Genomic DNA, 26,281 nt, shown 5'->3' with positions numbered 1-26,281 from the left:
TAAAGCTTAATTACTAAAAACAAAGCAATTTATACTTAGTTTTTTTTTATTTGTAATTAAAGAAATTTTTTATTATTCCTTATTTTATTTATTAATAGAAATTTAATTTAATTTAAACCAAGTCCATTAGTTTTAACAATGGGGAGCAGCATAACAAGTACATTTTTAAAATTGTGTTTTAAATTTTGTATGTGTAAATTCTGAACTATTTCTGCCTTCTGTATACTATGCACACAATAATTTTGAATTTAATTCTTCATTTTAGCTATAACTCTGCTAGATTTACAACCCATATCTCCAACAGTGGCTTCATTCTTAGCTTTTCAAATTATTCAACTTTTACCTGAACCGTCCATTGTATCATTCAATGAAGGAGCTAAATCAAATTTATCTCAGCTCCTTGATAAATTGGAAACCTATTTTTTAAATCATCAAACCGCGGAAAGTTTGCAAGAAAAGGAAGATTTACTGGATGGTGACAATAAAGAAAAAAGAAACAATATCTTTCTAAACACTTTTACTTTTTGTGCCACAACTTCATTTCAATGTGTTGATTTTGCAAATAAGTTGGACAAGTGTGATTGGAATTCAAAAATGAATTGGATGAAAGCTGTCAATACGTATGTAAAAGACTGTAGTTCTTCGGAAAATTTGGAGGTTGTGTTTGGCATTGTGTCTGCTTTATTTCTCAGCTGTCCTGATCGTGTAGAATATCTGAGTAGCTGCTTGGATACTTTTGAATTTATTCTTTCAAAAAATAATTACTTGGTATGTATCACTGTAATAAAATTTCTATTTTTTAAATGTGTGAATTTAGGGATAAAATTTTTCCTCCTAGGTTACTCATACCCACGAAACACCGCCATGCCAGTCAATAGGATTTGTAACAATAAATGTCATGATTATAAAGTTACTAATTGATATTTTCAATAATTTTTATCTGTGAAATGTTTTGATATTTTATTTTGTACATTTTTTTTTCTATTATCTTTTATGTTTTTAGCCATTTTGTAATATCCTAAATGTCTTTAACTGAAATTGAAACTGATTCAGATAATCAAAATCTTTGGAATGAAGATTCATTGTTCTAATTATATGATTTAATTTTCTCTGATAATTAGTATAACATGACGTTCCCTTTTTATAAAAGTGGATCCTGGAATAGTGAAACTACACTTGAAAAAACAAACAAGTACTAAAATACCAAACTTAATTTACCTATTAGCCAAAATTTTATAAGTTGTTAATCACAGAAAATGGTCAGTTCTTGGTAAGTCAAACAGTGCCAATAGTATTTCCGTTTACGAAAACCCCATTGCAAAACAGTCTTTTTTTTACCACTGAGACAATTGAGGGACCAAATGCTTATGACGCTAGGTTCAATACTTATGACCAAGCTTAATAAATTCTGCTTACTACTATGCCTAAAGGAGCATAGCTGACCCCTAATATTTTAGTAAAATTTGACCTTTTTTTTTTTTCTTTTGAGAAAGACCGGAAAAATTTGAGTATTTTGTAAGGAAGGGAGAGATTTTTCTGCGCATAACATGAATTTAAAGCATTCTTGAAAACCTCTGTGCTCATCAATATAAAGATTTTGAACAAAACGACATTCAATGTTTGTCTTCAGAACTAAGTAGAATATTGGATTTTATTTCTCTGTGTATTCAAATTGTATACCATCTTCAGACCATTGTTTTCAGGCTATATTTAATTAAAAATAATAATTGTCTTAACATAATATTTCGTATAAACAGGAAGCTATTAAGCTACTTTCCCATAACATGCTGGCTCCTAAAATGCTGCCTTCGAATCATCCTCAGAGATGTTTCCCAGACCGTCGCCAATAACCCGTAGTGCAGCTCTTCTGCAACGTAAATAAGCTAATACCACTAAGAATTCTATCGGACTTATGGCATTTAGTAATATAGGAATTTCTTTAAATGGCAAAAAAGGTTTTAATTTTTACATTATTACCTGATGTTCCTTGAATATTATTTAGATTACTTACTGAATGTGGGAAATGATTTAAACCTTGTAGAGCTGAGTCATCATATAAATAAGTTCGAAAGAATATGTTAGAAGCAATTTTTGAAGAAAATAATGACTTTGCGTAAGAGATGCAGTTAGATAAAGAAGTTCTATTGTATTAAGTATTATAGTAAGTTATTATCTTTAGAGAATTTGCAATGAAAAGCCATTGGAATGGTTCCTTTTATAAACATCGATTAAAAATTTTTCCTTAAATTAAAATAAGATGCAGTGGTAGAAACAATAATAAGCTCATAAAATATTATTCAATTTGTATTAGCAGATACTTTTAATAAAATAAATATATTTGCAATCCTACTTATTTGATATCATTAGGATTGTGACAGTGCCATCAAATAAAAATTACAATTTTATTTAAAGTAACAGCATACTGTGTAAACTGTAAAAAGATTTTAGCACTATTAATTTAAATTAGCTGCTATAAAAACAAAATCAAACAGATGCAGCTGATACATTATGATTAAAATTTTATTTTTTAGTTTTACTTAGATTAGCATTGTACCCTTTTCATTTAAATCATTAAAATAATCTATGATTCATATTGTTTTATTTTTTCCTTTGCCAACATTCCATTTAATGCCAGTTTTTTATCTCACCATTCACTGTCACTGTTTATTATTGAAGTCACTAATTTTATGTTTTAATTTTTATATAAATTAATATTTGTTCTTTTTTCTTTCAGTCAACGAGAATATTTTCTCTTCTTTTATACAAGCAAAATCTGCTGGGGTTGCCTGAATCAAAGTTCCTTATTCTTACCTTTTTACCAAAATCTGCTACTCATAAAGTGAGTTACTTAATCATATGAGAATTTTTAATTAAGATTGTCATCTTATTTTTTCACATTAATCAAAAAAAGATTATTTTTATTAAAAGATCATCATAAGTTTTTAAAAGTACTTTTTAAAAATTTCTTTGTTGAAAGTTTAAAATATATTTTTTGAATGAAATCCTTTTAATAAAAACATTTAATGAGCTTAATATACTGTCAGCCTTGCTTAAAGGAATACCACTAGCTCCAACCAACTATATTCAAATAATTCATTCATTATTTGAGTCCAGTTATGAATCTTAATAGTATGTTTTTACAAATTGTAATTTACTTTGAAGTGTTATGTAGAACATAGTATGATATTTTGACGGGATAAACTTGTTTTAATGATCAATAAACAATTATAATTATAGCTGTAGGTGTTAATATCATAAAATATAAATGATGAAAAGCGTACTATAAAGTTATTTATTTCCTTCCAAATAAATCAGTAGTTGAAGACTTCTGACACACGTTTAACTTAATTCTCAACTTTTTACCTTTCCATATTCTAAATGGTGTGTGAGTGTGTCAAAAAGGGGTAAAAGAAACAACCTCATTAACAGGATTTGATTCGTTTTTAAACTACCCTCTGATACCTGTTTGGAGCAGAAAATGGGTAGGAAGTCCCTATTAAAGTGATTAAAAATATATTCTCATCTTCTTAATTAAAAAACGAAAATTCCATTCTAACAGGACATCATTTCGTTTGAAAAAATAATAGTAATTTTTCTCCTCTTTAAGCAACTAAGCAAGGACTGTCAACCATAATTTATGGTTTAAACATGGAACTTTAACATTGGTTTCATACAAAATAGTAAGGTATTAATAAATTTGATTCCGATGTGCAATTAAGTTGAGATGATTATAATAAACTTGCATACTAACAGTGCATAACAACTGTTCCAACTTATTCTTGTAGGAACTCAAATTGTTCTGTGTAAATTAAATTTTAAAGAAATTTATGCCAAGCAATGTTGAATACTAGTTTATAAAAAGAGAAACTAAGTAGTGCTATTGTTATGAATCAAATTTTAGCAGAACTCAAAGGAAGGAACTCAAATTGTTCTGTGTAAATTAAATTTTAAAAAATTAAAGAAATTTATGCCAAACAATGTTCAACACTAGTTTATAAAAAGAGAAACTAAGTAGTGCTATTGTTATGAATCAAATTTTAAGCAAATGGCAGATTAAGATTGGATAACTTAGGACTGTTCTACAGATTTCTCTTAAATGTTGTATTGGATATACTGGATGTGTGAAAGGAGCATACATCCTGCTGAAAGCGAAATGGGCAGGATAGAGCTGGAGGAGCAACATTGTATGAACTATCCTTATACATCTCATAGTTCAAGTTTCAAACCGCACGATCTAAAGAACCTGGACCAAACTTTGAAAACTGACACCATAATTCTTTAGATTTGTACTTAATTATTCTTGGCCAAATGGTGTCACTGGCCTGTATATTTCGCTACTTTAGAATTTAATAAAATACTAAAAACCAAAATTCTATGTAACCAAATTAGTCATAATTATTTATCAATATAATGTAAATACTGGTGATTAAATGTAATAACCGATAAATTTACTAAGTCATCAGATTAAACGCAATTATTGTATCACTAATAAATATCACAATCAAATTTATAGCTTTAATGAATAACCTGACCTTAATAAATCAGGGAATTACTGAAAGTAAAACTTTTAATCACAATTGTCAGTTTTTCAAAAATTCTAGATTCCATAACTAAATTTACTTTGAGAGTCTTGCCTTTGTGATTCGAGAAATAATTTTAAAATTTAATTAATACAGGATACTTTAATAAAGCATAATGTTCTATTGAAGAATATTCAATTGAAAAATAATATTAAAATGAAGAGAAATATTCAATTGAAGCATAGTATTCCATTGAAGCATAATATTCAATTAAAGAATAATATTAAATTGATAAGCATGATATTCAATTCATATAATTTTGAATTAAAATAAATTAATTGTGTTGTGTCTTTTACAGTATGCTATTCCTCCTGTTATCAGCATCCTCAGTAGCATGTCGAATGAGCCCGAGTTGAAAGCCATTTCTATTCATTTAATGCTAGAACTTTGGAAAAAACATGATCGTGTCTTTTCTTATCTTCACAAGAGATTATTAGAGAGCAATAAATCTATTTCTAAAGATTTAAACATCAGTGAAGTTGTAATATCTCAAGCAGCAGCAATCAGAGAAATTTGCTTAATAGCGTAAGATATTGTATAATTCTTATAGCTGCCCCTAAGTGTTTGAGCTAATCATTCAGGCTACTTTTAAAATACATTTCTTTATATTTTAACATAAATAATCTAATATTTGACATTACAAATAAAAATCTAAGTTTTTTGATTGAAAATTGTATAATATATATATAAAATATTTTTTATGTAATATTTTATGTAATATAACTAGTATTTCATAAACACACATTTTAGAAGGTTCTATCAAATATGTTAAACGTTTATAATTCTACTGTAAATTAATTGTTGGTATCTATTTTCACATAAAATTTTAGAATTACATTCTTTGCTTCTAGCAATTAATTGCGATTGTATAAATTAAATTCATAAGTCCTAGATACATATATATATATATATATGTGTGTGTAATGTATAGCATCCAAGGTAAGCCACTATCAAAGACAGAACAGTTGTGCTTCACAATACTTTACACCATAATTTCCCTTCTTTTTTTTTCTTTTTTTTTTTTTTTTTTTTTTTTTTTTTTTTTNTTTTTTTTTTTTTTTTTTTTTTTTTTTTTTTTTTTTTTTTTTTTTTTTTGAATAACTGCTGGCTTTATAGGCCAAAAAATTCTGATTGCCCTTTACAAAAAACAATAAATAAACAATATTTTTTGGTCTATTTTAAATTATTATTAATTTTGTTGTGAACCACTTCTATAACCATTCATTAAAGTTTTGGATGTACATAATCACCAAAGTACTTTTCTTAATACTAATTTTGATGAAAGCAACTCAATTTGTAAAATTTTTAAGTGTACATAGAAATATAAATTCAACATATCACTTTACAGCTTAATTTAATTAAAATGTTATATAGAATTACTTATATATTATGAAAAATGTTAATTAAGTGGTATTGTTTATGGTTGTTAACAGATTGACCTGCAAAATATCATCTGTATTTTTTAGCGCAGCTAATACTGAGTAATACATAGAATGAAATCAAAATTGAGAATTATATTTCATAAATTCACAATTTGCAATTCAACTTTAATTATTGTTTGATAATATTCCTTTGAATTATTAAACAAAGAAGCAAACACATTAAACTTTTATCAACTTTTTGAAAAGAAATTATTTGAAGAAACATACCAAAACATTTTTGTTATCATTTATTTATTTTTAATTTGAATCTCGAATCTTGAGACTCATCAGATTAGGAATATAAAAATAGAAATGTTTAAAGTTTTTTTCATTGATTTTTTTTTTTTTAAATATTTGCAGGAAATTATCAGAACATTTTCATTTATTTTTAATGAGATAGATCTCAAAATATAGTTACGAAGCTTCCAGGGGTCAGGGAGAATCTGGAATTTTCAGGGAATTTCATTTTGACTCTTAAAAAGCAGGAAATAGTTAGGGAAAACTGTATTTTTTTACAGAAACCTGTAAAATTCCTTTATCCTACTTGAAGAAAAACCAGTCTCAGAATCGTCAGTAGCATCAATCAGTAATTAAATGTAGAGTTAAATAATTCTCACATCTATTACAGATATTTGTTTAAAAAATTATCACATTTTAGTGACAATTTTATGCTGTCATCCTATTTCAATGTTTTTTTTCCACAAAATCTAATGTTTGACATTACAAATAAAAATCAAAGTTTTCTGATTAAAAATTATATAGTATATATAAAATATGGTCTCAATTTTCATTGAATTTTTCTTGATATACCTGGAAAAGTCAGGGAATTTTTTTCTTCTGAAATTAAGTGTAAACCCTGAATTATTTTAAACATCTGTTACTTTGACTACAAGACAAATAAGGTTAAATTTTTCTGGAAAGTCTGAATCCCCAATAAAAAAACGAATTTATATTTACGTTTTCAAAGTTGTCTCCCATCCCACCTCCAGGGGGGATGGGTGTCATTGAATATTGAATACGTCTATTTTTCTTTTTTGATTCAGTGTATATATTTCTTGAGATCATTTCTAATTTTTTATATACCTACCCTGCATTTATATAAACTACATTAAATGAAATTGACGAGCCTGTTTTTATGATTTGTAAACAAGTTTTGGAAAATGGATAACAGAGAAATAACCCCATATTTCTTTTTCTATCATAAATGAGACATAATAATAAACACATAATATGTTTTTATTTTTTGATAAACTGTCCATTTCTAACTGCTAAATTTCAAATCTGTTGTCCCTATAGTAATTGGGTAAAACCAGCTGTAATGTAATAACATGTTTTACTAAAACATGCTTCAAAATGATTTTTAGACTGTTGTACTTCAATTTTTAGTTTCATTGTTAAATTGTTTCTGTGTATCAATTTCAAGTTATGATACATTTCTATTAAAACTCATTAAAGTACTGTGTTTTTATCAAATTGGGTATATATATTTTTCAAACTTATTTTTTGTATAAATTTAGTTCTTATTATTTGTTTAACAGCCCAGAAAAACATGGAAGTGATTTTTTAGGGATTCTTTCTAAAATATTTAATGAATCTAATGATGATACAAGTTCACCTGCTGCCTGTTTAGCTCTAGATGGGGTCATTAACCTTTGCAAAACAGAAGTTAGTATCATTTTTGCATTCATTTAATAAAGATTGACATCTCTATTGTAAAAATAAGGTTTTCTCATTGATTTTAATAATATTTTATTTCGCTCTAATAGATTATAGATTTGAGATCCACTTGGAAATTATTAGGTCCCAGATTGAGTAAGGATAAAAGGTACATATTTTTAAAAACATTTTGTATTATCAACAATATTTTAAATTGTAGAATACAGAAACCTTTAAATTAAAATATTTACTTATATATAATTATTATACATAGATGGCTTGATATAAATGTTATATTTGTGTACATGAATATTCATAATTTTTTGTACATTTTGTTCACTTAATTTTTGTTTATTTGTTTCTTAATTTCTTTACTAATGTTGGTACAAAATTATACCTAAACTTATGCTGTTAATATCTACTAAATTAAGACTGTTTTAAATATACTTTTTGCAAGTAAAAATTATTTTTTTTATTTTTTGTAGAGCTGTTATAGCCTGGTCGGTAGGGCGCTGGGTCCGCGAGTTCATGGGTTCGAATCCCGCCAGCCAAAGACTCCCCATGTAGTAAAGTGACTGATGCATGTTAAATCTGTCGAGTCACGAAAGTCCTCCATGTTCCCATAACAAATCAATACCTCTGTGGGTACTGGATTGGAGATCGTTCGGTCTCTGATTCAGGTCAAAATTACGATCTGTGAATGGATATATGAATGGGTCCGCCCTATAAACGGGTGTGGCAGAAGTCGAATTCTTGGCCACTGGAAAACGAGAACAATCACACCCCCTCTGCCTAAACAGGCATATGTCAACAACAACAAAATATTTTTTGTAATTTATTAATAATGAAATATTATTAATGTGTTTTATTTTCCAAATGATGACCCCTGAGCAAAATTGTTCATAAATTTCTAGCTATTCACAACTTTTTTGTTGAGTAACTTGAAGGAAACCAATTTTTTGATGCAAGTTAACCTGCTGTTTAAAGTTTGGAAAAGGCTGAGGCTAGTACTCAGAATAAAAAAATGAACAAGTAAATGATTTAAATCAATTTTTAGTTATTTCTAAAAATAATTTTAATTAAATAATAACTGTCATCTTTTATAGTGTTTTATCCTAATTCCATATTTTGATTGCACTATTGTTTTAATTAAGTTTTATTTACATATATTCAATTGCCCCATAAATTTTTTCGATACATTAAACTTAAACTGCACACAAACCTGATGTATAAATTATTTCTTTTGAAAGAAAACTTATTATTTAGCCCTGTAAAAAAATATTTGTGAACTTTGAATTTGCATTTTTTGTCAGAAGTTTCATCTCTAATGCTAATAAAAATCTAATGGTAAATTAAGTTAATTGCATGATTATTTTTAATTACAGAATTCCAGTCATTTGTAAAATGTTTGAACTACTCTCTCTTATTCCTGAGTTACAAGTGAGTTCTCCTGAGTTTGACACATTTATGAAAGACATTGTATCTAAAATCTGGAAACAAATTGCGTCTGGAGTATTACCACCTGATGCTGAGAGTGTAGCTTACAAAACATTGGCTAAATTTTCTATCGACTGTCATGAGCTTAAACAACTTCCAACTGCTGTAAGTTGGTGATATTTTAATGATAACCAAACTTATATGTATTATTAAAATTTTTGTAGATTTACACTAGATTAGATTAATGAAAAACTTGTTTATTTATTTAAATGTATGTTTATTATGTTTCCTTATTTATGTTTGTATCTATTTTGTAAGTTTTTATTATGTTATTTATGCATGTATATTTTTATTTATGTTTTAGATATATTTAACTAACTCTGGCATTCTTATTTTTAATTTTACACTAAAATTTTATGTTCAAAAACATTACATTTTTTTAAAGCATCTATGAAATAAAAAAGTAATTCATCATTTATTTTTAATGTACTTTCCTTTGTTACAAATAGTTAAGTATATAGTATGAATAAGAAAGTTATTGCTTGGTATCTATATTAAAATTATTTATATTTTTTAGTAAGTTGCATTAATAAATTTTTAAAAAAAATTTGCCAATATTTTCTTTCTGATGAAGTTATTATTAAAAAATTATTAATTATCATTATTAAAACATATTGTATCCGACTAGTTCTATTGTGTTTTTCTAACTATACTCTCTTGCTAGATAATGGTAAAATAAAATTTCAATGCTTGAAGCATGCATACTGCGCCAACAAACATAAAAATATAACCTGTGAAGCAAATAATTTTATGTATATGTTTAAATTTTTCATCCTATTTAATTTTTACTCTCTTACATATTTTTCTTCCTAATGTTATTCTCTAAAAATAAAACATACCTTTACCTGCTACTATAAAAAAATTATGTTACAAAATAAGACAAACCTACTTCTAATCAAATTCAGATAGTATTTTTTCTGCTTGTTTAGAAGTTAAGTAATATAATTTCACTATTAGAAAATGATGTGAAGTTATAAAAAAGTTTAAACTTTAATATTTTCCTTGTAGAAAAGTTACACAAAAAATAATGAATTGACAAACATGCATTTTATTTCCAATGATAAGTATTCCAAATGAGTAATGATTTGGAAAGACAAATTATCTGCTGTTATATACAGCTGTAAGACATTGCCATGACTGTCTCTTGAAAAACACCACCTCAACATAGTAGTCCTCTCTAAAGACTCAATAATCTGGTTTGGGTCATGAATGACCTTCTATTTCATTGCCATGCTTTGACTAAGCTTTCTCTTGTGAAGTGTTCATGTGAGGCCAGTGTAACATTTATTATTAAGTGTAAATAATGCACAAAAGGAGAAGATATTCTTATGACTAGACAATTAGCAATTACTTATACCTTAACAATCAAGAAGAAAACGATTAGTTATAATGTGTTGTGTGGCGACACAATCTTATGAAGATTCCCATGACAGCTTTTTAAATTCATTGACAATTTGCCACGGCTGATTATTTCTTTTTTTCTTTCCCTGCTATTATTTTGCTGTAGTTGTCCTTTAATTTCTCCATTAGAGAGTTTTAAAAAAAAATTCTGAATCAGCAAATATTAATTTGAGCCCTAATGTTCTGCCAACCAATATTTGAACTATGTTTGCCATAGCTGCACTGTGACTGACACACATAAAAAGATTGGCAGGCTTCTTGGGTCCTACTAATATAAGATTGAGTTAGCCTTTGAGTACCATGCATCTGAATATGGAATTTATTCGTTCCATTGTCAATATTATACCAAAGTTAACTACATGCAAATTATAGTCTTTAGCTTAAAAAAGCAAATATTACTACCAACTTTTTTATAGATTTTACACTATTTTATTAAAAACGTTTTTTTTTTACTTGAAAGAATATATGTATATTTTTTTAATGTGGTAATTTCTTGTAGGCCAAAGTCAACCTTGCATTGCCTGCTTCAATGAAAGCCACTCCTTTTGATATGAGTAAATCACCAGAAGATGTTCTCACCTACATTCCTGGCTATGCTTTTATTGATTTAATGAAAAGCATTGATTGTGAAACAGTGCTTGAAGGTACATAATATAAAATTTGTTTCATCTGTCCATTTAAAAGATAATTTATATTATAATTAGGACTGGGCTATAAATCGATATATCGCGACATATCGATTTAACGCCTATATCGGCAAACCGATACAGCAACTTTCATTCCAAGCGATGCATCAGAAATCTGATTTAAGCCGTCGAGTGAAGAAGACGATATAACGATATAGCGATACACGCAAGAACTTTCTCTAACGTTCCGATGCCNAAAACATATTGTATTTTTCATTGTGATTTTCTAACTATACTCACTTTGCTAGATAATGGTAAAATAAAATTTCAATGCTTGAAGCATGCATACTGTTCCGACAAGCATAAAAAATCTTACCTGCGAAGTAAATAATTTTATGTGTATATTTAAATTTTTCATCTCATTGATTTAATTTTTACTTCCTTATATATTTTTTAATCCCTATGTTATACTCTAAAAATAAAATATACCTTTACCTGCTACTATAAAAAATTATGTTACAAATTAAGACAAACCTACTTCAAATCAAATTCAGATGACATTTTATATGCTTGTTTAGCAGTTAAGTAATATAATAAGAAACATAATTTCACTATTAGAGAACAATGTGAAGTTATAAAAAAAATGTAAACTTTAATATTTTCCATGTGACAAAGTTACACAAAAATAGTGAATTGAAAATCATATATTTTATTTCCAATAATAAATATCCCTAATAATAAATATTCCTAATAAATAATGCCTTAGAAAGGCAAATTATCTGCTGTTATATACAGCTGTAAGACATAGCCATGAATTTCTCTTGAAACACACCATCTCAACATAGTAGTCCTCTCTGATGTAGACTCATAATCTGACTTGGTCATGGATGACCTTCTATTTCATTGCCATGCTTTGACTAAGCGTTCTCTTGTGAAGTGTTCATGTGGGGCCAGTGTCACATTTATTATTAGGTCTCAATAATACACAAAATTAGAAGATATTCTTATGACTAGACAATTAACATTCAATTAGCGCAATTACTTTATACTCTATCAATCAAGAAGAACTCAGTTATTTATAATGTGTTGTATGGTGACAAAATGTTATGGAGCTTCCCATGACAGCCTTTTGAATTCATTGACAATTTGCTACGGATTATTTCTCTTTTTTTTTTTCCTGCTATTCTTTTACTGTAGTCATCCTTTAATTTCTTCATTAGAAATTTTTAAAAAATGTCTAAATCTGCAACATTAATTTGAGTTCTAATGTTCTGCCAACCAATATGTGAAATATATTTGCCATAGATGCACTGCGACAGACACACATAAGAGGATTGGTAGGCATCTTGGGTCCTAAGAATATAAGATTGGGTTAGCCTTTGAGCGCCATGCATCTGAATATGGAACTTATTCGTTCCAGTATCAACATTTTACCAAAGTTAACTAGATGCAAATTATAGTCTTTAGTTTAAAAATAAATATTACTACCAACTTTTTTATAGGTTTTACATCATTATATTAAAAATTTTATCTTTTTTTATTTAAAAGAATATTTTTAAAGTTTTTTTTTAATGTTGTAATTCTTGTAGGCCAAAGTTAACCTTGCATTACCTGCTTCAATGAAAGCCACTCCTTTTGATATGAGTAAATCACCAGAAGATGTTCTCACTTACATACCTGGCTATGCTTTTATTGATTTAATGAAAAGCATTGACTGTGAAATAGTGCTTGAAGGTACATAATATAAAATTTGTTTCATTTGTCCATTTAAAAGATAATTTATATTATAATTGATATTGTTAGAAATCTTATTCTATAAAACCGCTATGCTTCAATCCCTCTAAATTTAGTCAATTCTTTGCTTAACCCATTTTCGGCCAAAAGTGCTCAAATACACCATTTCAATAAATGTTTTTTTATTAACACTGTGAAATATATTTTTCACTAACTTTATTTTTCTGCTATTGTCAAGGGTTCTGAAGACATTCTTAAATTATTAGTAATTCAATTGAAGTAAACACTTTCTGTTGATAAATTTCGAAACTCATAAAGTTTTTTAACTTAAAATGGTTATTGACAAAGGAAATTTTTTGAAAATGTATAATTAGTCCTTTTGAGTTTTATCATATGTTTTTATGATGGCTTAAAGTTGTAAGTCAGTAAATAAGAAAAATAAATTTTATAAAGAAACTAGCTTTCAACTAAATGGTTAGTTCACTGATTGCCTATCCACACCATTTTATTTCTGAAATAAAATATAATTTTTCATACTCGATTTTTTTTTAATGAATGTAATGTGAGCATATTTTGATTAAAACAATACCACATTTTATAAAACATCTATGCTTGGCCTAAAAGGGGTTAACCAAATATTTTCTTGTATAAATTTGCTTTATTCTCTTTCAAACTGCTAAAGCGGAATCTGTTGTAATTTATTATCAAGAAATATCTTAGAAGAATCTTGGCTAGAGTACTTGTCTCATTTAAACTCATTAAAAACAACTATATTGTTATTTGTCAAGAAGAAATATCTTAAAAGAATTTTGACTCGATTACTTATGGTGCCATTTAAACTTGTTTAAAAGAGTATATTCTGAATTATTAATTAGAACTATTTTAAAAGAATTTTGACTCTATTATTGTTAGTCTTATATAAACTTGCTGAAAAAGAGTATATTGTAATTTATTGATTAAAAATATCTGAGAACATTTTTATTTTTAATTTTTTTTTTTCATTTCTAGTTTTTATATGCAACTTAGTCATCATGAAAATGTTTGTATCCTTAAACTTAGATATTTTTTATTATTATTTTTAGGCTATTCTGATTTCTTGAGTTCTGTCATTCAGCAAGAAGTTTCAGCCCTACCAAGAAGTGTTTATAGTCAAAGAAAGCATCTTCAAAAAAATCAGAACACTAATGAAATTTTGATGAAAGTACCAAAATTTTTATGCACTCTTTTTGAAGCTAGAAAATCACCTGCTTTGCAGAAAAATATTGCTCGTAATCTCAATTTTTTATTCTTATATTAGTTAGAGATTGAGTAATTTTATTGTTTGATTACTTAAGATTTGTATGATTGATCTGTATGAGCTAATGAAATCTGAGGACAATATTTTTTTTTGCTCTTAAAAAATTATACTTACTTTGTTTTCATTCCATATTTTAAGAAAATAATTTTCTAGCTAATTGTTATTGTTTCTATTCTAGTGGGAGTTCTTCTCTGTTATGTACCGCCCATTGAATTTAGCAAAGATGGAGAACCCATGAAACGATCTATCGCTGGCCAATCTCGACTTTATGAACAAGTTCTTTCAATTCTTTTAAATGAAGTTAATATTGATGCAACAGAATGGCAAAGATCAATTCTCTTGCCCGGAGCATGGGGGTCATTTATGGAACGAGCATTTTTTGCTTCTGAAGAAGCTCGCAAAACAGAATTAGAATTACAGCGGAATCTGGGACACATAACTGTGACTACTGAAGAATTCAATTTTCAGTGCAAAACAGCATGGTTATGGTATGATGCTTTTTATTTTAAAGGACTTTTCTGTGAAAGATTTTAATATTGTGCATTTAATAGTATGTTTTTAAATGTAAAAATTATCTCCCACATTTCGCTTCATTTATGCTAATATATTAAATTGTAAAAATTGTTCTAAATATTTGTGTAATTTAATTTTTCATTTATTTTAGAAACTATATTTTATACAATTACTGTATTCCAAAAATTAAATTTTTGTTTACATTTTTAGGGTTCGTGACCGCATTTTGAACCTCATAAAAACTTGTGTGAAGTAAGCAAATTATTTAAATTTTCTCTCAAATGTATATTTTTAAAACATTTTTACTCTTTATGATGGCATTGGAGTTATGTTTATTTTAGGAACTTAAAATTATTTTAGGAACTTGTTAGGATTTGTCCAATTTTAAAAGGTGTTATTTTTTCACTCTTAAATAAGTTTATTCATATAATTTAATAAAACGAAATTCCAAATAAAAATATACTAAATGACAGAAATTTTTCAAGAAAATATTTATTTATTTATTTAAAATTTGTTCTGTGTGCTTTTAATCATAACAGACTCATTCTAGAATGCACTAATTTTTATATTTGCTTTAGAAAAGTGTTCAGGTAAATTTGTATTTATCTTAACATACCTTGACAATTGCCTTGGAGATAGTTTAATTTTTAAATTGACTTGACTGCTATGACTATTTTTTTAATTGCCTAACTTCCTAATTCAACATTTACTTGTTAAAGTTTTTATTTTTAAGTTTACCGTGATTAGTTTATTTCTTCATTTTATTTCATATTTTTTTATTATGATTGTTCATTATTGCTTATTTTTGTTACTTACTTTGTTAATGCTGTGACTTGCTTGTTTTTGAATTATGTTTCATCTCATTTTAGTTGATTGTTTAATGATTTCAGGAATTTCAATTTAAAAGGCCTTAAAATTATAATCGTACATTTGATTTTCTATGCGTTCCCTACTTTGTTTGTTACTTATCATCAAACTCAATTTATTCATATATTTTGATATATTTTGCATGAGCAATATAGACTTCATCATATATGTAATTCACTGTTCAGAATTTTGTTACTGAAACGTGGTTTAGTTTCTGCTTATATATAAGTTATATATTATTGAAAACTTAACTCTTATAATAAATTTGCAGTGATTACTAATCATTTATCAATGCAATGCAAAATGTACCATTTTTAAGTTTTGATTTCTGAATGAATTATTGCCTTGTCTTGCTTTGCAACTCTATATGCCTCTGTAATAAATGAGGCTTCAAGTTTCTTGCGTAAGCCTCTTTGGTCATAGGGTGCTTTACCAGCCAGTCCCTATTAGGTTCACCCAAAAGTGTCTCTTTCTAACAAAATCATCCAACTAAAGATCATTTTTAGGCATCTTTTCTTTCTGTGGCCATCTGGTGCCCAAGTGATTACATTTCTTGTTACGTCACGTAATTTAGTTAAAAGAACCTGAACCAATCCAATTAGATAAATTATGTCCAAATATTTATTCTAAAATATATCTTATTATAAAAGTGTTTGATTTGTCATTTATTGAACTTTTTTCTAACTTATTTAGAAATGCTCCTACTTCCCATGCAAATGCAATCTATGCCATTGCTGGTCTAGTTCGTGCTCTCATCAAGTACCATTCAAGCCTTGATGATGCTTCTAAAACATTATGTGATGAATTAGAAAATTTCAGCAAGCATGACATTTTTATTGCTGAATGTGCAGAAACAATTCTTTGCGCCATGAAAAATGATTATCAACCTAAAGGAAAAGTTCATAGTTGGTTGTTAACTGTAAGTGAAAGTAATATTTTATTAATAAAAATTACCTTTACTTAAAATGACTTATTATTTTCTATTAAATATATTTATATGTTTTCTATGAACTAGTGGAAGTTTGGTTAGATTAATATGTCATGTAAAATTACCTCCTCCATAAAACATTTATAATTTTTCTCTTTAATCTATTTATATGTTTTTTAGACTCACTTTAGATGGAATTTACATTAATATAAGTCGAATTTTTGTTCATTCAATTTATATTTTATAAATGAAAATTACCTTCACTTTGAATAAATTATAATTTTCTGTTTAGTATTTATATGTTTAAAATAAACAAAATTTACCTCCACTTTAAGACATTTAAAATTTTGTATTTAAATTATTTAAATGTTTTTAAAAATTAACTGTAAAGGAAAGTTTAATTAAGTTAATATTTTATAAATGAAAAATTACACTCATTTTGAATCACTTATAATTTTCTATATGTTTTTAATAAGCTATCGTGGTTGTAAAAGTGGGACTTAAATTAATGACTTATAAATAAAATTTACCTTCACTTTAAATCATTCATAAATTTCTATTTTTTATATTTATGAGTTTTGAATAAACAATCTAACTGTAACCAAAAGTTTGGTTATATTTATATTTAACAAATAAAAAATACTTCCACTTTAAAACATAAATTTTTTTTTATGTAATTTAATTAAATGTTTTTAAAAACTAGTTATAAGTGGATTAAATTACTATTAAATAAATAAAAAATTATTTTCATTTTAAATAATTTTTTATTTTATCTGCTCTGTTTTTAATAAGTGAACAATAAAAAACTTATTAACTTAAAATGGGAATTTTATTAATTTAATATCTTTTAAATAAAACTTACACTCATTTTAAATTGCTAATGATTTTCCATTTTATCTATTTATACATTTTTAAAAAACTAAATAGTTATAAGTAGAATATTTATTAAATTATTATTCTATAAATAATAAAAACACTCATAATATTCTATCTAAATTACTTACGTGTTTTTTAAAAAAAAATAATACTATTTAACTGAAAGTAGAAGTATGATAAACTCAATATCAATATTATATTAAATTACCCTCACTTTAAATAATTATAATTTTCAATTTAATCTATTTATATTTTATTAAAATAGCTGTAAATGAAAATTTTATTAATTCATATTTTCGAAATAAATATTACCATTATCTTAAATCACTTATAATTTTGCATTTATCCTTTTTTAATAAAATGTATTTTTCAAAATTGTGATTTTAAAATATTTTTATTAGCATTTATCTCGACCCAATTCCAGTTCAGGATACTTAATCAAGGGTTGTAGCTGTGCATCATTATGCCACCTTTGTCCTGTTCTAATTCATCATTACAACAATGATTTGTCTTCTCTTATACAAGATTTGATCGATAATCTAACACACAATTCTCCGGTTTTGAATTTTTATTCTGGTCTTGGATTAGGAATGCTTGTCAAAGCTTTATGTGATGTTGGATTTCCAGACAGTGGTGAAAAACAAGTAAGTTGTTTTAACTTCTGTAATATATTTTTGAATAAATATTTCTAACTTACAAAACTTAAACTTTCAGATAAAATAATTATATAAATCTTATTTAGATATAAAATAAGTAATAACAAAAAAATCTTATCAAAGAATATCTTCTTTTTCCTGCCTCTACAGTTAATTCCAAGTTTCTTAATTATTCCTTGACTCTACAGTCCATGAAGGGCCTTGTCCTCTTTTACCTCCACTTTTTCTTTTCCTTGGCCTTTACTTTTCAATTATTCATTTTCATCTATTTTAGATCCCCCTCTACCTCATCTAGCCATCCTCAGGGTTGCCACTCCACAGGGAGAACAGGGAAAACCTGGAAAATACAGGGAATTTAAAAAATCACCTAAAATAACAGAGAATTTTGAGTTTTTCTGTATGGAAAAGTACAGGGGATTTTGTTTCTCATTTTCATTTTTAAAACAACGTTAATTACTCAAAGTGCAATCTATGGAATATTTAAGAATGATATTTCAGCTATATTAGACTAGTACATTTACTGTAGCATTATTTGTTTTAAGTATGTTGAGCTATTCCTTTTTTCTCTAAATTTTTCAGCAATTATAACTAGTATAGTTAGCCCAATACAGCTCATACAAGAGTGGTTGTGTTTTTCCTCTTAATATGTTCTGTATAATATACACGAAAAACACAGGGAATTGTTTTTCCAGTTTTGAGTGGCAAGCCTGATCTTTCGCTAGGACATCCGACCTTTTTCTTTCCCTTTAGTCTCAAGTTTCGTATTTTTGAAAACTATTGTATCTTTCCTATCAGTAATAGTTTGGTTAAATGCATTCTCAAATCATGTCTGCATATCTTTAGTTTAAAAAAATCTAAGTTTTCTTTATATGTATTATGAATATTAAAAATTTATTTTCAATCAATGTTAAATTACAATCAATTTTTTAGAAAAGTTTAACTGACTAAAATAACAATTCTCTTAATTTTTCATTTTATTTGATAACTGAGAATATTAAAATCCTGTTTATTTTTTCAGTCCCAATTGTTGCTCATTACAACTAAAAGACTTTTCAATCTCTATTCCAATGAGGAAACTTCTTCGTAAGTTATTACTATCATTATTAGTGTTTAATGCCATTCGAAATCTTTAGTTCCTCTGTGTGTATTTATTAATGGCGGTATAATAATATAATATGGTCATTATCAACCCATATATTTTCTTTTATATGTTTGCTATGGAAAAGTACTTAGCAAACAATAAAGGTCATTATGTATATCCAATGATAAAACTCATTCAAAAACTATTATACTAATTATATATTTAAAGTATATATTTTTAAATAAATTTTATAAATGTTTCCATTTTAAGAATTAGTTTATGCCACAAATTTAATCTGCTATTTAGATTTATTTCAAACATAAATTGTGAATCATTGATTGGAAATTTTTCTTCACTAACTGAAATTCTTAATTAAATAAAAACATTTCCAAATTAACTGTGTGCAATTTCAACTTCATAAATAATTTTTTATGCTAAGTACTAGTTTATAATTTAGAAACTTTAGGAACTGTTGCACATATCTAAAGAGGTCTTAGTAACCTTTTCACAAAATTTTTGACATTTTAGAAGTTTTTTTGTTCATTATTGTATTGAGAGTCATAGAAGAATAAAGTACGTTAGTTTCTGTCTTGTTTTTCAAAAAGTTTAAAATCTTTTAAGTTAGGAAACTATATGGAACTGAAAATTACATTAAACATAATTCTAAAAGAAAGCTTCATGGAAATTTTAAAAAATACTTTTAACAATTAAATACGAAAAATATTAAGAAAAGGAAAAACATCATAGTACATTTCTAAACAACTGAAGAGAGGAGGAGAGGGAAAGGTCAAATGCATGGAACTGTTCTTCTCCCCAGATGGCGTATTCAAGCGTTGCGATCACCTGTATTCTAATCAGCTCTTAGATAGTTTGAGAATGGAATTTAGATTTCTGTATGAAACTCGAAAAATGTTATTGAAAAGTTTTTTCTTTCTAGCCCTTTATTAAATTTTTTTGTTTAAATCTGATAATACTTATGGCTAAACAACTGCAGTCATTTTTAGTTTCCTACAAGGCTTTTTACACTTACTCTCTAACATTTTTGAAAAAATGAGTTTCAATTTCATCTGCTCAAATTCAATTTGTAATTTATATTGCAGAGGCTTTTATAGTTCAAATTTACTATTTACTGAAATTTTAGCTCCTAATTTAAATATTATTTTAATGACTTATTCTATTTTTAAATATGTTTAGAGTAAGTATTCTTCTAAGTTTGACACTCTCCATTGCTGCTTTGAGCCAAGTGTCCAGTGAAGATTATAAAGATTGGATCTCAACCACTTGTAACATTTTTCATGAGAAGCTTATGGAAGAAGAAGTATCATCAATGAGTTATGAAGTAATATGATTTATTTTAATCATAAATATCATTAACTATAACATTTTTGTTTTTAAAAAAAAGTATCTGCTCATAAACAATGTATCAATTTACAATAACAGTTTTATAAATTTGTATTGATTTTAAGTTTTTGACAAATATTAGACTATTTAAATACATTTGAAGGTTTACATTTCTTTCAAAACTTATCACGATCTTGTATTCTCTCTATGTATCATTAGTAATTAACTAACAAATCGTTCTAATTTTTTTCTTAGCATCTCAATCTTAAAAGTTTTAAGCAATTACAGTGAATTTTGAACATTGTCATAATTGTTTATTTTTTAAATTAAAAAAATTCACTACGCTTCATCTAAATTTATTATATGTTACTCATCAAAAATATTTTAAAACTATATTTGAAATAAGACCAGTGAAATAAATAGGCAAAGCTAAGGTAAGAGGATTTTTTTATTATTTATTGAGACTGTGACAAAATTTTGTTAAATGTTTCCATCTATCTTGTACAAATTGTAAAATTAAAATAAATTATGATTTTTAGGTCTTCCTCTGTAAAAATGCATTCTGTGTCTTCTTGACAGTGATTCTCTGTTTCCATTTTTAAAAAAAAATCTTTACTCTAATTAAATATGTAACTTTCAAATATTTAATCCCTTGCAATTTTGTTACATTTACAAAAGTTCGTTACGCATGCAAAAAATTTTAGTATGTTCTGGATAACTAATTAGGTACATATTGTATTTTTCATAATAAGAAATTTTAAAACTTCTTTTAACATTTTTTCTGTTCTAGGGTTAATTCATAAAATAATTTTTTTTAACATTTGGTATTAAGGGTATTTTATTTTTATTAGTTTAAAATTTTGTTGTATCTGTTTAAAAAAATAAGTTTTTAGTTTTTTTAATATTACTAAAATGCAGCAATATTTAGCACTTCTTTCCTACACATCTTTCTATTTTGTGAATATTAAAACTTGTTTTGTAGAAATGAAAAAATTAATACAAGATAAATTAATTAAAAAACTATTTGATATTTGAAAATAGAAGTTGTCGAAAAAACATATTTCTTTGCTTAATTCTACCTTTTAATTTGTACTTCCAAATCCATTTGAAAATATGTTTTTTTTTTCGGGAACATAAAATATTTTGTAACTGTCTTAAATGGCATATTAAAAAGTGATAATTTTTGTATTATGCTTTGTATTTACTAATTAACTATAATTTGATTTTACTGTTTCATTCTTTTTCATCAAGGATAAATCATAAGATTGTAAACTTATTAGTTTTTATGAGCTTTTATTTCTAGATCAATTTTTAAAGGTCAAAACCACAACAAAAATTTAATTTTCTCAAAAAATACTGTAAATATAGTTTTTAAGTTTCTAAGTTACACACATTTTGTATCTGCAAAGTTGCAGCTAGAGAGATTTTTTTTTTGCATTATCAAAACTCTGTATTTCCAAATCTAGATATCATAGTTTACTCTTCTTTTTCAAAGTGTATGTAAAATTAATAAGATAAAAATTAATAGCATTTGCCTATACGGATTGTGTAATTTTCAAAATATTTTTTGATAAAAAATGAGAAAAACTTTTTGAAAATTCAAAGAACAGGTTTATTAATGGCTCTATTTATAGGTTTTATGAAAATAAATCAGTATTAACTGTCAATTACATAGGACTGATGAGCATATTGCTTTGAAGTCTACAATCTTTTTTTAAATTATAATGCTTTAGAAGAGAACTTTATATAACATGAACTTTTTTTATTCTTTTTAAGTCACTGAGCATCTGTGTATCAGCCATGATGATAGCTGCTGCAGATGGAAGTTGCATGAATGTAGAATCTATTGAATCTCTGGCCAAATGGTTTGAAGATAAACAGGCTGATTTACCACAGGTCTGATGGTCTTACTCTTTATCTAAAGAAAACCAGTCATTATTTTTATATACATGTCATGTTTATAATAAACGTGATAATTCAAGCATTATAGCACTATTTAAAGTTAAATTACATTTGTATAATATTTAAAATGCTGATTATAAGTACTAATAAATAAATTTGCACTATAATTTTTATGCAGTTTTATTTAAAGAAAAAAATGCAAATTTAGTTTCAGTTACTTATTATGTACTAAAATTATCCATTGTAAAACATCTAAATATTGCAAAGAAAAGCTGATTTCGAAAAGTATACGTATTGACAGCAAGAAAAAATTTCAGACGTAAAAGTTTACGTTGTTTAGAATTTTTTATTTCAACATCGACAATTTACCGAATTGGTTTTTTCTTGTGTTGACTGATCGTTAAACTGTGTTCCAAAACTTCATGAAAGTTTTGAAGTTTAAAAAAGCAAAGGTGAAAAAATTTAACCTTGCAAGAGCCATGTTTAAAAAAGTCAATTCATCTTATTTTTAGGTCTTAAAATTGTAACTACTATTGTGTATTATCTCTGATGTCAGAAAATAGTGTATAATAATGTGGTTTTTTATCTATAAATTTCATTGATAATTAATAACAGTGATTTTTTATTTTAAAAAATTTTTTTTTAATAATGGAAATCTACATAACATTTGTTGTAAAGAATGAAAGTCTCTTTAGTTGACAAATTGTATATTTCTGAAAATATATATTTGTTTAAATTCTGTTTCCAATTTTTTTATTTTTTTCCAATTTCTGTTAGAAGAAAAGTTTTTTTTAACTTGTTTTAGCAAATGTATAATATTGATAATATATAGTATTTTTTTAACATTTCTTAGTGTTCTGGTACATCTGTGGCTTTAGGAATTCTAATTGAAGCTTTGGAAAGATTTGGATGTTCCTTAGGGCAGAATTTGAAAGAGAAATTACAGAAGGACTGGTTTAATACCCTATCTTCTGAGGTAAAGTTACAATTTTTCATGTATGTAATCGAAACCTATCTTAAGCTTTATAATAATTTACAAAATAAAACTAGTTCATAATAAAGAGTAACATTCCTCACAATAAATCTGGTTTAAAATTAAATATTTTACTAATGACTGCTATAGGTAGGAGCAAATTACTATTGTTTGCTATGTTTTTGCCATAGTCACTTATATCTGGGCATTTATAAATATTATATATATTTATATAATATTTATAAGGCATTGTTATTTAGAAATTCCTTAATATTTAGTTTTTCTTGACTAGGTTGCCCATTACAAATAATATGAGGTAGTAAATTGTTGAAATTTGTTACATTTTTATAACAAATTTGTTAAGTCATAATTTTGCAGTGTTTTTCATGTATTTAATCATGATTTGATTGTAATTTCATCTCCTACTCAATAATAATTCTAGAAAACTTAAAATGAATGATAATAATACCTGTGCCAAAATAAAATTTCTTTTATTAATTTTTTTGAAGTAGATTTAAGCCCATTTACTTTGAATTATGCACATTTTTGTTGCATTTTGTTAAATAATTTGCTCCTTATTTTTGTATAATGTTGAAAATTATACTAATATGTTAAATATTTCATCTATTTGAATAGAAAAAGCAGACACTTCATCGAATAGCTGCATTAAATGGATTGTGCGCTCTATATTCTTGTGGTAGAGGACTTCTGTTGGTAATTTGCAGCTATTATTTATTAGTTTTAAAAAAATAACACTTCCAAATGTAAAATTTTTTTCCCTTAATTTTCATAAAATTCTTAGAAAATTATATTACTGTTTGAGAAATTTCTATTTAATTTATTTTCAGGCTAAAAGCAAAATAAGTAATGTCAATAATATGATGAATGATTTGATATCATTAATGTTTCAACTTCTAAATGCTACAAGAGATACAGGACTTCAAACTGTTTGCTCTTGGGAGGTTGGACGATTGTTTTCAGTTCATTCTTTCAATCAAGAGTCTGAAGAGTCTGGTTTGTACCTTAGAATAATCATGTAGTTTTGTTTGTTTTTTCTACTGTTGTTTGAAATATTAAGATGCTTTTTGCTGAAAAATGTTTGTGTTTAGAGAAATGTTATTCCTAATTAGTTAATTTGTAAAATATTGTTTAAAATTTTTTGACAATGAGCTACAAAAAAATATATGCTGCATAGTTTCATGAAAAACAGCTTTATTAGATAGTATTATTCTTTACACAGTATTATTATTATTCTATCTAAAACAGTTTTGTTATATAAATAGTATTATAGTATTAAATGTTTAATCAGACAATTCTAATATTTTATGCATTCGTATACATCATTTTGCATGTCTTCCAAAATTGAATACAATCGCTTAAAAAACATTATTTTCAGATTTCCAAACAAAAAACACAAATGTTTTTAATTGTACAAAGAAAAAAAAACTTTTACTGAAACATTTTTGTTAAATTCATTGCAATTTTAGGCTGCAATTTTCTTTATACCATGATGCCTGAACTGCAGCCTAAAATAGTTCACTCCTTTATGAGACCATCATCAGGAGATAGGAAATTAGTAATCATTCAGTTTCCTTCTTAAAAGTTTAATAAATATTACATTTTTCCTAAAAGTTGCTGTTGACGATAGTAAAATTGTAGTTGTATATTATTCTTTTTTATAAATAAATATCAGCAATAATTTTCAAATGAACCATGACATATTTGCATGTAAAACTTTTTTATTTATCTTTTTTGTTTTAAATGACTAAAATAATTTTTTAATCTTGCAAAATGCATACATTTCCAACTGAAAATTTTTTTCAAACTGTTAGATCTAATCAAGATTATTTCAAAAATAATGTATCACATCATTAGCTAGATCCTTTTCTCTCTTTGTCTTACATGGTAAAGCATGGTTATATATTTATTCCAAGTGTTTCAGTCTTTTTTTACAAAAATTAAGTTAGAGAGCATTAACAATATTTTTTTGGAAACTTTGTTTTAAAACTATGTTATTGTTTTACTAAAACAACCTCACTCATATATAAGTCTATGGCAGTATGCAATGTTCCAGAATTCACAGAAATATATATGTATAAACAGGGCCCTCGCTAAGTATTTCGAATTATTAGCCAAATATCAAAAGTATTCTCCAATTTTCAAAAGTCTTCCCCAAATGTAAATCTTAATAATTTTTTATGGTTAATTTTTTCCCACAGGAAACTATTTCACGGTAGTTTGTTTCAGGCTTATATTATTTTGACCTAATTCTAATTGGTTATGCAGCGCATCTGCCTAAAATTACCGTAATCGAATAAAAAAAAAATACTGATTTGCTTAGAAAAATTCATTTTGAGGATCGAGTTAAATATATTTTTTCTTTCCAGTGGAAAAAATCATCCTACTTTCACCAAAACACAATTTTATTCGCCAAATTTACTATTTTATCGCATTTGGCAAGGGGGCGAATGCTTAGCACATGCCTTGAATCTCTCTCTATATATATATAAATGTATATATATATATATATATATATTAAATAATGTCTGTTTCATTTTTAGTGTTTGGAAGGATGTGGAAGATACCAGACATTATATAACTATAACTTGGTTTATTTCCTTAATAAACAACTAAAATACTTAAAAGAGTTGTACAAAATAAAGTCTATCATCAGAGTAAGTGGGAAGACATCAGTAATGCGGGACTAGGTGGCTTAGGTACTGCACACATCTCCGGGTGAGAGCTGAAGTCGAAGTGGCACTCTGATCGTCGGTGAGCTGGTTTTTATCCTTCTTGAGTGCAGGCGCGCGCAGTCCGGGAAAAGCTGATTTGCATCTTGAGAGATCGGTTTCTTCCAACCGCGCTGCATTTTAATGAAGATGACGTCCCGTGTGACGTTCGATGTGATGAGTCTTTGATGACGCCACACATT

At 26.4% G+C, this 26,281-nt stretch overlaps 1 protein-coding gene across 2 annotated transcripts in view; it reads left to right on the top strand.

The window, feature by feature from the left end:
* The window catches only part of LOC107453196 (focadhesin), a 46,616-nt gene that overhangs the window by 9,814 nt on the left and 10,521 nt on the right, over positions 1-26,281 (top strand). Inside the window, exons 9-26 of one of the 2 annotated variants that reach the window (XM_043043207.2) lie at positions 266-768; positions 2,735-2,839; positions 4,879-5,105; positions 7,540-7,666; positions 7,768-7,826; positions 9,043-9,259; positions 11,055-11,199; positions 13,998-14,183; positions 14,391-14,700; positions 14,936-14,977; positions 16,286-16,511; positions 17,798-18,040; positions 19,071-19,135; positions 20,328-20,472; positions 22,251-22,370; positions 23,230-23,352; positions 23,986-24,063; positions 24,198-24,363. In XM_043043207.2, coding sequence (XP_042899141.1) covers positions 266-768; positions 2,735-2,839; positions 4,879-5,105; positions 7,540-7,666; positions 7,768-7,826; positions 9,043-9,259; positions 11,055-11,199; positions 13,998-14,183; positions 14,391-14,700; positions 14,936-14,977; positions 16,286-16,511; positions 17,798-18,040; positions 19,071-19,135; positions 20,328-20,472; positions 22,251-22,370; positions 23,230-23,352; positions 23,986-24,063; positions 24,198-24,363 — 3,087 coding nt within the window. Of the gene's footprint in view, positions 1-265; positions 769-2,734; positions 2,840-4,878; positions 5,106-7,539; positions 7,667-7,767; positions 7,827-9,042; positions 9,260-11,054; positions 11,200-12,770; positions 12,916-13,997; positions 14,184-14,390; positions 14,701-14,935; positions 14,978-16,285; positions 16,512-17,797; positions 18,041-19,070; positions 19,136-20,327; positions 20,473-22,250; positions 22,371-23,229; positions 23,353-23,985; positions 24,064-24,197; positions 24,364-26,281 lie in introns of both variants that reach the window. The other variant, XM_043043206.2, reaches the window with a different exon arrangement.

This window comes from Parasteatoda tepidariorum, chromosome 5, assembly GCF_043381705.1.
Source record: "Parasteatoda tepidariorum isolate YZ-2023 chromosome 5, CAS_Ptep_4.0, whole genome shotgun sequence".
Taxonomy (NCBI): Eukaryota; Metazoa; Arthropoda; class Arachnida; order Araneae; family Theridiidae; genus Parasteatoda; species Parasteatoda tepidariorum.
The sequence above is the reverse complement of the archived record's forward strand: the minus strand, read 5'-3'. Positions and strand labels throughout refer to the sequence as shown.